Source organism: Macrobrachium nipponense, chromosome 3 (assembly GCF_015104395.2).
Source record: "Macrobrachium nipponense isolate FS-2020 chromosome 3, ASM1510439v2, whole genome shotgun sequence".
In the NCBI taxonomy this organism is placed as follows: Eukaryota; Metazoa; Arthropoda; class Malacostraca; order Decapoda; family Palaemonidae; genus Macrobrachium; species Macrobrachium nipponense.
The window spans coordinates 46,737,587-46,755,681 of NC_087202.1; the positions used below are offsets into that span (position 1 = coordinate 46,737,587).

The 18,095-nt window shown below is 39.6% G+C and overlaps 1 protein-coding gene across 5 annotated transcripts in view; it reads right to left on the reverse strand.

Moving 5' to 3' along the window:
- Positions 1–10,075: 10,075 nt before the first annotated feature.
- Positions 10,076–18,095, reverse strand: part of LOC135221739 (uncharacterized) — a 43,467-nt gene continuing 35,447 nt past the window's right edge. For all 5 annotated transcript variants that reach the window (XM_064259541.1, XM_064259543.1, XM_064259542.1 and 2 more), the window contains one exon: positions 10,076–13,349. In XM_064259541.1, coding sequence (XP_064115611.1) covers positions 11,591–13,349 — 1,759 coding nt within the window. In that variant the 3' untranslated portion in view covers positions 10,076–11,590. The remainder of the gene's footprint in view (positions 13,350–18,095) is intronic.

The window sequence follows — 18,095 nt, forward strand, 5'->3', positions numbered from 1 at the left end:
CGGATTCTGTACTGTTGCAGCCATAGATATAGATTCCTTCCATATACATGGAATTGTTTTTAAGACAACAACTATTCATCCCCATTCTTGAATGATTGATTGATTATGAAATGTAGGTCTTGAGGACCAATTAAGCGCTGAAACCCATCGGGACTATTCAGCGACCTAATGAAAATTAAATATATAAATTAGTATGATAAATTATGAATAAATGAATGATAATAGTGTTCACATATAAACGTAAAAAATGAAGAATGGTGATAGATAAAACCAATAAAAAAACTATATCGAAATTTTATATTTAAAAATATGCATACTTTATAGAATAAAAATCAACAATGGCTGTTGCTTCAGAAGTGAATACGGATGAGGAGTCGTGTAACTTTTTTGTATATGACTCCCCCCTCACACACTACTGCACAGCCCACTCCATCTTCTCATTTTGATCCATCAGTATAGATTTTCCTGTCGTTTATATGCCTCTCATCATGCTCCAAAAACTTGTTTCTGACTTCTTCTTCCGGCCGACCTTTCTTTTCTATCTCTTTATTCATACATCTTTTGGGTTTTTATATTTTCATCCTCCAGTTCACTCAGCTGTCTGATTTGAAATGGTGTTGAAGATGTACCAAATCTAAAAAGACTTAAATCACACTGTTTCAAAAGAAGGATTCTCCCTTGTGCTTTCAGCTGATGGGAGTCTACATACTAGATGCTTGTAAAAAATGAAGTTCTAAAAGCTCCGGTGCAGATCCTTAGCCCCGTATCAAGCACAATATCCATTTCCTTAAGTTTAGTCTTTGAAGTGGATGAATATACTTGGCAGCCGTAATCTAACTTAGATAAACATATACTGTATTGTAAAGCCTTAACAACGATTTCTTATCAGCAACCCAATTAAAATTAGATGCTAATTTTAAAAAATTTAGTGATCTCTTCACTCTCACTTTTAACTGGTCAATATGGTTATTCCAAGTGAGCTTTTCATCAAAGACCATTCCTTAAAAATTTGCTTTAAGTAGAATAAGGTAAAATACATAGTTCCATTTAAGGTAAGTTAGAATGGTTTCCTTAGTTCAGCGCCTGCAGAACTGAACAGCGACAGGTTTGATTCGGAAAATCAAATTACTTGCTCATTAGCCCACTTGCTTACTTTCTTGATGGTTCTTTGCATAAATCTGCTAATAGAAACTGCAACATATCCTGTGCAGTACAGAGCAAGATCATCCACAAATAAGAGCCTTTTATTGGTGAAGGTATATTTTCTAATACACCATTAATGGCAATAGCAAAAAAGGTGACACTAAGGACACTACCCTGAGGAACTCCCTCTTCTTGTAAGAAAGGTCGTGATACATGATTTCCAACTCTTACCTCAAAAACTCTTTCTGATAAAAACGAAGTTACATATCTGATAATTTTTCCTTTAATACCTATCTCATACAACTGTTTTATGATAGCAAAGGACCAAGTGGTGTCATATGCCTGAACAAGGGATCCAAAGTAGATTTACTTTTCCTAGAGCCAAACTGGAATGGAGAAGCAGTTTATTTTTCTAAGTGCCATACAAGTCTGGTGTTAATCATCTTTTCCATCAGCTTACAAACACAACTGATGAGAGCTATTGGTCTGTAGCTGCTGGGTAAAGAAGGATCTTTGTTTGGTTTAATCATAGGGATGATTAATGATAATTTCCAGCTCTTAGGAATAATACCAGTTTCCCAGATTTCGTTTATTATATCTAGGAGGAATTTCTTTGACTATTCTGGGAGATGTTTCAGAACTTCAAAAAATATTTTATCTTCACCAGGGGCTGGTGCTTTGGTTTTCTGCAAGGCATCTCTGAATTCCTGCAGTGTAAATTTTGCATTATATGGTTCAAAATTACTTTTTTTTTTTTTTTTACTTAAATCAAGAGAAATCTGGGCATTTCTAATGTCTTGGAATTCTCGGGAATAGTTCTCACTACTCGATATTCTCGAGAAATGTTCTAATTTTTCTGCGACCCTATCCGGTTGGGTAATTAGGTCACCAAACGTTTATCTTAAGGGTAGGCAAAGGTTCAGGGACAAACTTGTCATTTAGTTTTTTAATTTTCTTCCAGATCGTTTTGGATGGTGTTTTAGAGCTAATGCCATTTATGTAGCACATCCACGAGACTTTTTACCTTTTTAAAATATTTATTTTGCTTGGCCACAGCACGTTGGTAAATAACTGGCTTGTGAGGTTCCAATCCTCTTATACTTTTTATAACATTTTCTAGTGGTTTTTCTCATACTACTGCAAGATGTTCCACCAAGGAACCGCTGGCCTAGAGGGTTTTCCTCTATTTGTTGGAATAGAGGCAACTGCACTGTTGATGGTAGTGTCATTAAAACAATTATATGCTTCTGAAACGGATGGAAATGATTTTACATCCCTCTCCATGAGAGCCTTCAGACTCGCTCAATTTCTTCCAGTCTGCTTCATCTACCTTCCATTTACGAGGTGACTCAGATGGCTGATTCTTAACTGATTTTTTATGAAGTGTGAAGTGGTAACTCCCATTTGGATATTCATTAACTGACCATTCACAATTAATATAAATACTAAATGAGCAAATGCTCAGATCAATAGCCGAGTAAGTATTGGAGTAGATATCATGATACGTCATGGCTCGATTATTAAGTAGTGATATCATGACCATCCATAATATCCTCCAACATCCTACCCTTTGTATCTGCCATGTTCCCAACCCAAATGGGGTTGTGAGCACTTAAATCTTCAAGGAAGAACGGAGTAGGAAGCTGATTGATCAGTTAATGAATATCATTATAATGCTACAGCTTGGAGATTAGTATTAATTGATAGTGAAGTGTTGCAGAGGCTTATATGCAATAATTGCAGCCCCTCCCTTAGCACTATATTAATGGTGGAGAATTATATATGCTGTAATTTAATCCAGGATTATATTGTGTGCCTCCAAGCTAAGTTTCCTGGAGTTGCACAAACCCTGGGTTATGGTCATGGAGCCGTACCTTCAGCTCTTCACTTCAGGCCCTGAGACCTCTACAGTTCCATTGTAGTATTGACATGAAAACCATTTTTCGAGTTTGGTGGAAGGCCCTTTGGATGGAGCCTTCTCATTTACTCTTCTTATGAACTTCATCAAGAGATGATTTGGAAAAAATGGGTCTTGACAGGTTTGGTCTATTATCTGTTAATTCACTAGTGCCATTTTGTTTCCCTTTCTCGTCAAATTGTTTGAATTCAAGCTGGGATTCTTGCATCGAGCTTAGTACTCCGTATCTATTACTAAGCGATGTAAGTTTAATTGGATTTGATTGCAGAGAGGATAATGGGGAACGTCTGCTCTTTATCCTCCTCGGAGGCTTGCAATCTAGCCTCAACAGGCAGAGCACATGACCAAGATGGCTGGGCCACTACCACAGGGGTTGATGCACCTGCTACAGTAGAGGGTGCTGCCACTGCACACCTAGTGGTAGATAAGGGTAGTGGCTCAAGAACTTGCATAGCTCCTAGGTTGTTGTCCTAATTGTCTTTTTGCAAAACCAATACTTATATGCTCTGCATTAGCTTTACTTAGTGCAGACAGTTCAAATTTGTATATTTCACAATTTTTGTTATTGGACCAATGTTCCTGTTAACAATTCACAAATTTGTTTTTCTATTACATTCACCATCATGATGAACACCAGAGCAATTTATACAAATTTTATTTAGTATTTCGCAGTTTTTTGATGAGTGGCTAAACTGAAAACAATAATAGCACTGCATTGGTTTTTGCTGGAAAGGACGTACTCGTACCCTTTCATTTTCAAATATGACATGAGAAGGTACTTCGAAGTGTACATAGGTTAAAATGATCATGTTGGCAATAGCTGCCTTTTTCACTTTCCAAACTGAAGTGGGGCTCATTTCTAGAATTTCTTCTTGTCATGTCTTATAGGTCTTTATCAAATAGTACTCCTCTTCCATAACTCAAGCCTAAGTGGGATTTGATCTTCGTAATCATTTCATCACTTTTAATGTCCAACAAGGTCAGCATATATGCTTGGGTTGTGGACTTGGCATGAATAAGAATGTTCTTCCCAAAACGAGATATGTCACTGCTTATTCCTCCCACTTTTTTTCAGAAGAAACCTGCAAAATTTGTAATGGTTATAATTTTTCTCCTTGGCTGAAGCTACCACACATAGGAGGTTTAGGAGTTCTTACTTCTGTATTCTGCTTTCTCTCTGGTTTACCTTGAGCCCATCTAGATGACAAACAAAAGTCCAAGTCTTTGGGGACTTTGTTAAGGCTCCTCGTACTGTAGCTTGACAGATTTTTATGGCATTTATCATACTACTAAGCTTTAAGAGCCTCATCATTTCTACTAAAGGTAACCCAAGCTTCCCATTTAAAATCATTATCAATAAAGCTCATCCTGTTTCTGGCAACAGTTCCAAATGATTTCAAAGCTGTCGAGATAATTTCATAATCAAAACTGACTGGCAAGTCTTTAATATGGATCATTCTCAAATTTTTCACACAACCTGGCTGTGGGAAGTCAGGATGGGATCAGATTCGTTATTACTGATTTTCATTATTTTTGGAGAAGTCATCAACACTTGGAGAATTTTGAATCTCCGTGGTGGGTTTAGAGGTGGTCATTGGTGCCAGAAGAGGACCATCATAGGGCCCAGGGGTACTCGAATCCTTACAACTGCTGACAAAGATTTGAGAGGGGAGGGAAAAAAACAAATAAACAAACCTGAAAACTGGTATCATCAGCCTTTCATATTTATTATTCCACCAATGGCACATTGGCACAGGGGAGAAACGGACTACCAAATGTCCGCGTCCCTACCCTACTCCACAGTGGATGGCACAACATGATTAGAGTGGCTGGCCCAAGTGCAGCCAAACCCGCTTGATAGGACAGAGTATATTGAAAGAATACAATCATTCCCACCCTAATCACATTATCGGCAAACCGGTTTGAATGCAGAGTACTATACCCAAAACCAGATACCCCCTGGAATGCATGGTCCAGTCCTGTAGAATAGTTCTGCCTGATAACTCTCAGGTTTGAACATTATCGGGCAGTTGATGGTCCCACCACAATTCCCACTATTTTGCTTTGGATACAAAACCATTCCCAGCTATGATATCTTTTCCTATTTGTCATGTCCAAAATTCCACAATATTACTCCAAATGCATGTATAAAAATATATGAAACTCTTAGACTCAAACCCGTTAACTAATTCCTGGAGTTCAAGAGCCCCTCACCATGTCAAAGTGGTCCATTTTCAAGGGGTTATCTCCCTTCTTGAAGGCTAGTTTGACATTCCCACAGGTTTTCCAGTTTCAAGTTATTGATTTAAGCTTCAGCCAAAACTGGAGTCCAGTTATTAATAAAACAAGGTTTTGGTGACAATAGGATAGAGCCAATGGGGGGGAGGGGGGAAGAAGTGGGCAGAGGCCAACCTGCTATCTCTAAAAACCCCTTGCAGATCTCATGTTGTTTGTTTTCTTTCAGCACAGGTAACTGTATGAGGGGTGGCTAGAGGTGGGCCATGTATGTTAAGATCTCAGGTTTGTTAGTTGAGAAAAATACAAATTTAAACAATTTATTTGGTCACATACAGAACAAATCCTTTGTCTTAATGTAAGGGGAGACTTACTTTTGATGGGAGGTTAAAGTAAGCTTTATAACAGACAGGTGGTTTGGCTCACTTCCTGGCTAATTGTTAGAGCATAGGAAGGAGTTTTATGCCTCTGATCTCTAAGTGGAAGGTTACTATTATGCCTCTGATCTCTAAGTGGAAGGTTACTATTATGCCTCTGATCTCTAAGTGGAAGGTTACTATTATGCCTCTGATCTCTTAAGTGGAGGATTACTAAACAGCCACTGGGAACTCTTGTCTACATTGTCTTGGAAGAAGGAAAAGAACCTGTAATTGTCATAGACAACAAAACTCAAGTCAGCTGCCAACCTCACCTGTATCTAACCAATTCCAGCAAATGATGGTTCAAATCTTCCTGCTGCTCACTGGAAGGGGAGGAGAAGAAAGTACAAAGGACAGTTTTACCCCTCACTCTCCCTTTTATAACCAACATCTTAGGTAAGATACAAACTGTCCTGCTTGAGGGACTGTATGAGCAACACAACTAGAGCAGCCACCACTGGACCCACGGAGAAAGTGCCCTGGAGCCCCTTCTTGACCTGTAAGAGTGGGACCAAAAGGGATGTTGGTCCTCTGACCTAGGCTGGGAAGAATGGGAGAGCCCTGCCGAAATCAAACTCCTAAGCTGCCTACCAGGCGACGATCTCTGCGATTGCTGCTGAGCAGGGGGAGGAGGAGGGGCAAGACGTCTCTAAGAATGAGACACTACTTCGACACAGCCTGGTGCACCAACGTGTACTTCGTGTCAGCCCGACGTCTGTCTATCGCATCCTCCACCTCAGTCAGACGGAACAGGAACTGAGATTCTAAAAGATCCCCATTCCTTAGTGCCAAGAAGGACTCAGGGTCAATTGATCTTGCTATCCTGGACAAAGCCGCATCTCGTCTGATCATTAGATTAGCCTACAAATTGACGATGAGGTGTGCGAGTTACAAGAACTCCTTGTCCCCAGGCTGCAACAAACTGGCAAGAGAAGCACTCACCAACCCTTCTGGGGACTTGTTAGACACAATTTTGGCAATGACTGTCAACCAGAAGCCCAACCATGACACAGTCTGTAACATGGAGGCTGCCGTAGACTCCAAAGCTGAGGCATCCTGTGGAGACGGCATCACCGACCTCACGACGTCTGGGTTAAGATGACGAGACAAGTAGGCAGAGCTCGTAGCATATTACTTCCTATGCCCCGTGAGTGGAGGGGGAAGCAACTTGGAAGAACCCCTTGACCGAAGAGACCCATCCCGAGCTGACACAGAAGCGTTCACCTTAAGCAAGACCGACTGGACATGTCCTGATAAGGGAAGCTGGAACGATAACTTAGGATCTTGCGTAGCACCCAGCAAGGCTTCCAAGCAAGGAGTGAAAGACGACCGAGCCTGAGTACCTCTCCAAATTGTTGAACCCACGATGAGATCGACAACTTCAGTAAAGGAAGACAAAAACCCTTGCATGTCTCCTTCCTCCTGCTCCGGCAACGGAGGCCGACGATGAGATGATGACGCAGGCTTATCCAACACACCTTCCTCATGCAGACCAACAGTAGACCTAGCAGCCAAACAACCCGAAGCACCAGCCTAACTGTCTGGACTGAAGCCAAGTACCAACTCCTGCGATGAAAAACCACAACAGTAGGAACATTACTACAAACACTCACGATAAATTACTCATGTATGTGGACACGTACGCGTACGTGTGACAGAGAAGCGTCTCAAACACTTGACATAGAACAGGAATTCCTCAGAGTCGAAACCCCAGACAGCATCAAGGGGAGGGGGAGACTAACACTGGTTGCACTAATTCCGCATTCACATCCTTCGATCTCTTCACAGGTGTCTTGAGATCCTTGCAACGGCGAATAGGCCCTGGTGCTGAAGAAGCGTAAGAATCAGCCATATGCGCACGAACATGTGAAGTTGCAACATACTCACGACTCGAAGCAGAGGACGATGCAGCCACTGCAGATTGCGCAGGGGACGAAACACTTAACACTCAGGAACACGGGCTCCTCACTCGCTGACAAAGATAAGGCAAAGTCCTTAACCCTCCAACACTTGATACATCAACACAGCAGAGATGGAGAAGAAAAGGATAACAGTACTGATTCCTTATACATCCTCTTGGTAGGAGGGAGCAATGCAACACGCTTGCTCCCAGTCTTCCCAGCCAACATGGCAGCAAACCTATATTCCAAAACAGATTCCAATCACCTAAGAACTGCTGACATAAAGCCTCAGACGGATCAGCAAGAGAGGGTGCAGACGACACGGAAGGGAGATGGAATGTACTGGATGGCAGCAATGACGTCACGCGAGCAAACAACAATAATGACACAGAAGAATGAGGCAGCACAGCAGCCCCAACCGACGTTGCGGACACTGCAGGGAGACACGACACTGAGGGAACTAGGAGTGACGTCATCGATGGAAGTGATGTCACCAGTGGCGCTGATGTCACAGCTTCTCCTCAACCCGAGCAAGCAGCAGGTGTCACTGGTGGAGTGATACAGGATGGCTGACCCCATGACGTCATCAGCGGCACTTACATCACAGATTCCCCTCAACCCGGGGAAGCGGCAGGCGTAACTGGCGGAGCAATGCAAAATGGCTGACCCTGGCCACCAACAAAGACTAGACCAGGAGGAAGGGGGAGAGCTGCGGGAGCCTGAGGGGGGAGGCAAGCATCCATGAAATGCATCAGCAAACCCTCCAACGAAGGTGAACCCTATAACTCAAGCGATGCCCAGAGCGAAGCCATTTTGGACGCCTCCGAACCTGAAATAAAAGAAACATGAAATCCCTCCTCCTTTGCAGGAAGCAAATCAACTCCCAAGGAAGAGGGGGTAATATTACACAATAACTCAGCCTGAGAACCTTCCGATACTTCCAACACCGAATCGATGGAAGAAAAGGAAGGAGACAAAGGAACAACATTAGGCAAATGGAGGGTAGAAACTCTATGATTGCTCCCTCTTAATATAAAATAACTTCCACTGCGCTCTAGGGCATGCATGACATTCTGGGCAGGGATTCAATACGGTACAAACATTAGCACGACACCTACTGTATGTGGAGTGTAGGTCTGTAGCTGAAGCCAGGAAATGAGAGCACGGGAAACCTAGTTCCTGGGCAAATACGTTGGCAAGGCAGAGGAGCAGAAACAGCCATAATACAAGCACACACAAAAACACAAGCGAAAACGGGCAACGAACCGGGTAAAAGGCACTAGAAACTTATCCTATTGTTAAGACCCCAGATTTGTAGTTATGAAATATACAAACTCTTAGAAAATTTGTCATTTTTGACAACTGTATACAGTAAAGAGGTACTGTATGCTTGTTTAATCAAAAGGTGTTCTGGTTCACCTCTTTCTTGTTTTGTCCTGTGCTAAGTGTCTTCAACATTTAGGACCGAGATGTTGAGTCCTTTCTAGATAGCTACGCAGTAAACCGACAGGAGAGATGTAATTCGTCTGGGTTGTTGCAATATCCTCAAGGGAGGGGTTCACATATGACTTGAACCCGTCATCATGAACCCAGGGTTTTTGAGTTTACTATGAATTATGGGACAAATTCAAAGGTTACAGACCCCCACCCCCCAAGTGTTTTAACATTACAAGAGTACGACAGTTTTGAGGGGTACATTTCTGTCTGAAAAGGATTCATATGGAGCATGAGTGAGGCTGCAAAGTACCATGCTCAAATCCCAATTAGGAGGTTTAAAATCTCTTAGGGAACAAGACTACTCAAAACTTTTAAGCAAAGATTCTATGTGGAAAAGTCTTACACCTTTCAAATGCCGAACTAATCCTTGAGTAGCTCTATAGCCTTGATGGCTGACACAGAATAGCTCCTCCATATGTAGGAACAATAAGTCAGATACTTGTTGAATGTAAGTTATGACTGAAGAGAAGCCCTGTTGATGACACCCATCACAGTAGATGGCCCATTTTCCCTTGTACATACTGTACAAGAAAAGCCTTTCACTTACAGGAGGTACTGAATAGTCTCTACAGCCATGAAGAGATAGGGACCCTACCAATTGTTGGAGCCTCTAAACAAGAGGTTGGCAATGGACGTTATGCCAGGGAGGACTCTCAGTGCCTCAGTCAGCAGAGCTAGATCTTAGTACCACTCTGCATGTGACCATAAAGGAGCAACTTGGGGTCATCCTGAGGTTCCAAGAAGTCATTACTGTGTTTTACTTTATGAAGGGGAGAAAGGTATAATCACCCAGGTTGTCCCAAGGGTGTTAGAATGACTGAACAAATTGCCTCTAGTTTTCTGTTGCATCTTATCGCAAAGAAATCTACTTTTAAACTTTCCCACAGATGATAAAGCCTTTCTGTAATTTCTGGATGAAGTGACCACTCTGTACATAACGTGAAGGTTAAAAAGCAAGTGAGTATTTCAAAACAGCTTTATTAATATACTATTCTACAAAATACTGTAGTGTAAAAACAGAAAACATGTATTTATATATGATTTGAACAGAATTAATTAAGTTTCCATACTTGTATCCTTTATTCTACATAAAAAACAAAATTACAAGGAACATGATTTGAAGATTGCACTTACCTAAAAATATGCACAAGGGATTGAACTTTTAAAAATAAAATAAATCCTAAATTACCTCACCTGTCGCATCAACCAACTTATTACTGTGAAACACAAGGACGTAAGTCAAGATAAATCATTATACTATGTACTAAAAAATTTTTTTTAAACTGTATAACCTTTGGCCAACTTAACATAGGTAACAGATGATATAATTTAATAACTTTAGTAGCAAGAAACCAATTTGTAAATTTGTAGAATATGAATGGTTATGAATTTAATAGTAAGGTTCTATAATTTATTTTTTTGAAGAAAATACAAAACTACAATATAAATTAAAGGTGAAGACAGTGCCAAATTCACTGCCCTCAACATAGTCGCAGTCACATTCTTAAAGAAATACAGTTCTGAACAGCTATAATCATGTCACTTTTATTCAGAATAGAAATCCCATACATAATAGGAACATTCCAGTCAATAACTTGCAACTCTCACAAACTTTTCTAACAACCATCATATACATGACACAGAATAACAGAATCAGGTACGTGATAATGTGTACTAGGCTACATAATAACTCAACCTCAAATTTATAATTAGGAAAATTTAACTTACAAACACTGCAAAAGAAATGTAAATATTATTATGCAATGCCTTTTCAAAAATCCAATACAGGTTCTATGAAAATTTTTTGAAGCATGACCAATTTCTCTGCATATTCATACAGAAAATATTTCTCTAGAAATGGAAAAAAATAAAACCTGAGATTCAGATTTCATGTCATAACTAGATCACTTATCAATAGTTTATTGTAAAATTAAGATATCATAAAATGTGACCGTAGCAATAACTAGATAAAAATAACTTAATTACCCCACATTTGCTTAAAGCAAAACTGATAATCTTGAAACTAATATATTAAAGCAAATCATCCCAGTTAACCAAAATTAATACTTCAATATCCGTTAACCAAAATCAATACTTCAATATCAGTTAACCAAAATCAATACTTCAATGAAAGATTACTTGCAAGTAAAATCCTCAGATGCAAAAAGTTACTGATGTCTTTATCTAAAATCAAAGTATAGACTTAAATCCTTTGCATTATCATGAGCATTTAAATATATACAAGAACTTTAATTAGATTGAAAAATTCTCAACGTTAGGAACTGGAGACTGTCTGATAATACTGCACCACATGAGAAAGGAAAGGCTAATCACTCAACATGGAAAAAAAATGTCAATAGAAAAGGACTATAAAAATAGTATTTTTCATTCTAAAAACTATTATTTACATTGTGAACTGAGAAAAATAAAGGACTGTTCATGTAAGAATTTCTATGAACACCAGAGTCTAATGAAGACTAATAGTGGACTAGTTTACCAAAATATGCAGTGACAGCCTTCAGTTTCTTGTTCATATAATTATACTCCAAATCCACAGACTCACCTAGTCCAGCTAGTTCAATAATCTGACACAAATTACTAGACCTTGGAAGGTAAAGAGCAATGTTTTTTGTAATTAAACGAGCTGCTTGCATTATCTTTTCACATTCCATGGTACCTCCAAGTTTCTTTACATCATATACTCTCTCTTGAAAATATTCTGTACCACCCCAAGGAGGAGACAGGAGAACAACATCAGCACTCAGTGTAGGAGCCAATTCCAAAAAGTCACCAACAATGAATTTAATACGATCTTGAACTCCATAAATGGTTGCATTGTGGCGTGCCAGTTCTATCTTAGCAGGATCAATGTCTATTGCAATCACAGACTTGCAAGTACTGGCTAACTGAATAGCATTGCCTCCAGAACCACAAAAGGCATCAATAACAACATCACACTTACATCTATAAGCATGATGAGCTGCTATCATCTCCGGTGTAACAGAATACCATGATTCGTCATCTAACCTTATACCTTCATCATATCTTAGAAACAAACGATGTCGCTGAGCCCAGTACTTAAGAAGATGTTCTGGGAGCTCTGGTGGTGGAATTTCCCGATTAGTATTATAGCTAACATACTTGTGATTTGCAGTGATCTCACTCCAATTTCTCCCTTCCTTATCAGAGTCATCTGAATCAAGAGTCTTTTCTGGCACTCTGACAGGGTTTCCATCCTCATCAAATGTTATGTGACAGTTTTCCCAATCATCCTCATTGTTTTTCTGTGAACTGTTGAGAAATAGATGCCTTCCAGAATTGAAAGTGTTTACTGCTAGAAAAGAAGTGCCATCCCCTTGTCGGATAACTTCTAGGGATTGATAAAGTGTTGGCATCTCTCTCTGATCCTCATAAGTATGGAACCTAGTAAATGGCTCACTTTCTGGAAGAGAAACACTTGTATTGCATACTTGTTGCAACCATTTCTCCAGTCTGGCCTGACAAGACTTCTTTGATTTCTTCTTAACCCTACACTTTACCATAACAGGAAAGCCAACCATTTTACGAAAGAATTCTAGATAACTCCAATTATTTTTGGCAACTGACCTAGTATTACCTAGGGAGGAGTACACTGGGATGAAAATGCTTTGTATATGGGATGCAACCATAAGCAAAAAGTTCTTCAGTGAAGAAAATGACGTCAAGAACCAGGGCTTGCTTTGTGTCAGAGCAATGGTTCCCTTTTTACCCGAAGCATTATAATTGTCTTTGAAATAATGACAACTATTATTATCTGATTCTCCATCTTTACAAACTTCCTCTTCATCTGACTCATAATCTTCAGATACATCATTTTCACCAGATTCTCTACTGCCTGAATTATGCTCCTTTTCAGAGACAATGTCTTCATCACTGATGACATCTCTCTCTTTGTTGCAACTTGATGACAATACATCAGTTACCTGAGAATTAAAGCACTTACTCAATTTCCTGCAATCTTCCTTCAAGTTGAGTTCATCAGCTTTAAACTGGTAATCTTCAGAGGGAAGGTTCCCCAGAGAAGCAAGCCTCTCAATATGACCTGCAATTGTTTCTTGTGATCCTTGGCAGTATGCCACACTAAAAATATTATCAGGATTTGGCACTTCATTTTCATGGGCTTTACTTTTCCCAGATGAATCTTGATCATCATTATTCTTTCCAATGTAACTCATTAACCATCCAAGCCCAGTATGGCTGAAATAAAAAAAATTTTTTTTAGAAAAACAATGAAAAGATTAACTTACACTGATTATTTATAACATGAGTAACAAGGTCAAATTAAATTTTAACATTGTTGTTTCATAATGTACAAACCAGTTTGACACTCATTTACAGCTGATGACAGACACTATGATAAAGGACAAAATTACAATTGAAAATTATTGCAATTTGGTAGGGAAGCTCCTTATCATGAATACTTGAGCATGAGAGAAATAAGATGAATTACAAAACCATGGGGAAAGATAGTACAATATCATGAAGTACAGTTGTCACATTTACATAAACCCAGTCTATACTCAGTTTTCTGTCTGCATTAAGAATTATAAGGGATGTCCCCAACAAATGTCAAATATTGGTTTTAGAACTAAATGCTTATTGGATAGCACATCAATACTAGCAGGTCATTGTGGATATTAGAGGCAGCATTCAACACCGTATGTATGCTTACAAAACTCCACCACAAGGAGTAAAAGAAATGTCTCAATGATACAAACTCACGAAAACTGCAAAGAGCAGGCACCCACGACAGGTCTTCGCAACCCTTGATATGTCTAAAGCAAGTAGCAATTCACACACTAATAAATGTCGTTGAAGCCAAAAACAAGAGATAAGAATATGGCTTTTAAGAAATACAATAAAAGCAGTCTGGTAAATCATTAACCATCTAGATCTGGACTGTGTGTTGAAACCAAATTACGAGTTCAACCATCACCTCCCCATGTATTATATCTTGTCAACCAAAGTTAAATTAGGAATAGCGATGGACTACAATTACTGCAGGAAAGAGATGTATGTTAATATTTACAGTTCGAGTTTATACAACTCTGGACACATCAGCCCGGAACCATACTGGTATGTTACTTCTCAAAGACAAATTACAACAGCACAGTTCAATAACAGTAACAAGAGCTTGATACAGAACTACATGAAAAATAAGACTACAAGGCAACAGTTGGGTGGACTAAACTCCAGGCAGTTAAAAAGCCAAAGCCGACAAATACAAACATGGAGTAAGGATTCAAGAGCTAGAGATGCCTGAAGTTTGTAATAAAATTGTGAAAGCGTGTGAAAGGTACTACTAGAAGTTGACATTTGGCAATGGTTCACTCTTGATAGTGGCACCCGAGGAGGATAGTACTACTGGAATTATAAGATCAAAGAGTTCATGAATTACTGTATTCAGATAATTCAAGAAGAATTAGGAGTCAAGGCATCATGGAAGTGAGGCAAATGGAAAAGACCCTGCTATGAGGCAGTACCAGCACTGGTTACTTGTGTGCTTATCTTTACCATTCTTCAGCTTCTGAGACTCAGAAAATAAATGTCACCTAACTGAGTTCAAAGCATAAGCCTATGTTTGTCCATTCCAATGATGTTTCTGCCTGAAATGCAGACATGTGACCAACACAGTCAAAGACTACGAATGAAAAAGCTGCAATTAATGTGGACAAGACAAGAATGGAAACACCATAAACCACTCCATTCCATGAAGTGAGGTGATGATCATCCAGCTTCCCACAAGTTATTTGACATACTGGCATGTAGTATAAGTCCTAGCACCTATAGAATAAGTGTTTGACATATTGGCATGTGGAACATTACATTTGCCTCAGTTATATCACAAAGCAAACCACCCTTTATTGAGATGATAAACCACCCGAAATCAAAATAAATTTATTTAAATTTGGACAAGAAATGGCCACTACTGAGAAGATACCTCAAGTCCATCTCTCAACGAAAATAAGACCACCACCATAATCCTTGGACTAGCACTCAATACTGTGTAAGCTAATGTTCTAGGCTCTACAGAGGTACCATCAGCAGGTATTGATCTTTGTCTTTGCCTAATAGTGTACACTACTCTCTCAGTATTCGCAGGGGAAGGGTACCAGAAACCGGGCCCCCTACGCAAATAGCTAAAATCCGCAAATACTTAAAACCCCTTTATAAATGCTTAGAACCACCTATTTTAATAGTAAAAGAAAAAAGGAAAAACTTATAAAGCATATACCAGAATATTCTAATAATTTTATCACAAAAAATGCATTTAGTCTCAAGAATTATATGAAAATACAGTAATTTGTGAATATTTCACTGAAATATACACCTGAAATAATGGGCATATAGCCCATAGAAAAATCCGCGAATAGGCAAGTCCGCAAATAGCGGGGGTCAACTGTATTTGCCTTTTAGAAGGCAGGACTCTGGTGCTTGTTGGTGCACTGGCCTCTTGAGAGGCAGAACCTACTTCTGTTCAGTCCATGACAGCTTCTAAAGACTTACCAATGGTGGTTGTTGTTGTTCTGCCTCAACAGACAAAAAAAAAAGGCTGTCAATAAGCCTCCTTGTGTAGAGGCTGTTTATCACATCCCCAAACTTAAAAATCCCTCTTGGGGATTCTGGAAAATTCAGGAATATTCAAAACCCTGAAGGTTTCTGAACATTTAAGACATTCTAAAGATCATAAAACTCTGCCAAAAACCATTACTGTTGGTGATAAATTTTTTTTGGGGGGAGGGGGTACTTGCAGATAAAAATTAATTTCTCAAAATAGCAATTAATTGGCAGGGACTTGGGTCCAAATATGAAAATTAAAATAATTAAGTAGCACCTAAATTTAAAACACTGTTTGAGGGTTTGATTTTCTGAAAAGTCTATTAGGTTATGAAAGACCCTACTAAGGCCTGCACTTTCATATTTTCTAGATCTCTTACCTCAGCAATTTCACAGTTCCTAACATAAATAAATTCGTACTTTACAATAAACATTCAATTTAAATTAACTTTATTTATAATTGAAAATGCATTAATCTATAATGGTAGTAGTGTAATATTAGTGTAGGGAAAATTGGGTAGATATAAAAATGTTATTGTTATAATACAATTAAGTTTGTTCATACTTACCTGGCAGATATATATATAGCTGTATTTTCTGAAGTCCGACAGAATTTAAAAATTCGCGGCACACGCAGTGGGCGGCCAGGTGGTAGTACCCATTCCCGCCGCTGGGAGGCGGATATCAGGAACTATTCCCATTTTCTATTCATATTTTATCAGTGCCACTGTCTCCTGAGGGGAGGTGGGTGGGCACTTTAATTATATATATCTGCCAGGTAAGTATGAACAAACTTAATTGTATTATAACAATAACATTTTGTTCATGAAACTTACCTGACAGATATATATATAGCTGAATCCCACCTTCGGATGGTGGGAAGAGACAGAATAGGATTTTTGGGAAACTAAATTAAGTAGATGATATACATCTTGGTTCCTGACCTGTTAGCATAGCCGACTTCGTGATTACTGTCACCAAAGTCTGCTTCTGCGTTACTAGAGTTGCCAGCGAGGTAGAGACCTGTAATGCTGGTGCGCTCTAGATGACTGTCAACGGGGGCGTCAACGTGACCACAATGTGACTAGACCATATGACCATACTTCTGAGGGCACCAAAGCTAAAACCACCACCTGACCTAACCTATCAAAGTTAGTTCCATAACTTCTAGGCTAAAGAAAAGGAACGCGCCTCAAGCGACCAACCCTTCAAAGTTAAAAGCACACCTATCCCTTTTCTATAGGATAGGATTCGTGTTGCTTCTTGCACCCAATAATATATCTACGGATATGTATGGTCCTAGCGACTTACGGATCTGAAATGTCGTCTTCACATCCCGTCGGGAGTGTGAAGCGAACACAGAGTTGCTTCGCTAAAGCGTGGCACTCAGGATGTTACTGAGTGTCATGCTCTGTTGAAATGCTTCTGAGGCCGCGCCCTCACCTCTTGAGCATTGATATTAAGAAAAAATCTCAAATCTTTATGCAAACATAATGAATGAGACCTCTTAAAAGAACTCCTTGGCTATCATGCCAGGGTGTTCTTGGACATGAACTAGTTCTGGTCTTTTTACGGAACAAAGGCAGATTGTCTGTTGACTTTGACTTTCTATAGTTTTATCAAGATAAAACTTGAGAGACCCTACAGGGCACAGGACTCTCTAATGCCCCCCTTGCCCAATAATTTGTGCCATACCCTTGGTCTCCAAGCCTTCGGGTCAATGGTTAGACAGGTTTTCGTTCTTATCAAGAACGGAAGGCTTAGCGGACAGACCGCATTATGTCCTTTAAAGCCAAAACCTCTGATGATGGCTAAAACCTCACTAACCCTCCTTGCCGTGGCTAGAGCGGTTAGAATATTAGCCTTTCTGGTCACGTGTATTAAGTTCGCAGAAAGGATAGGTTCGAAATGCTTTTTGGCATCAGAAACTCAGACTACGTCTAAGTTCCATGCCGGAACCTTTGATCCAGAGAATTTCAAGATTTCCACAGACCTCAAAGATCGTGAAGCTTTGTTGTTTGACAGAACCGAATCTCTGAGCCTAGAGGCCGTCAACAACATATTTGCATATTCTACAACAGTTAGGACTTCTATCTTATCTCATACTTCATACGGAAAGATAGAACCATAAAGAAATTCACAGAGGTCGAGGTGGAGGAACAGTCATTTCCCTTCACTATCTCCAGAAACGGCCCCTCCGATTGAAAACTGAAATTAGGCAAGCACTGCTTTGCTTGGCCAACGAGACTGCCATTAATCTTGAAGCTCTTATCGCTTCTCGATAGTCTGAACGCCTTCAGAGTCAGAGCGGAGAGATATTAGATACTTCACTAAGTGACTATGTTAGATTACACAGATTCTCTCGGGAAGGGTCTTTGGACAATT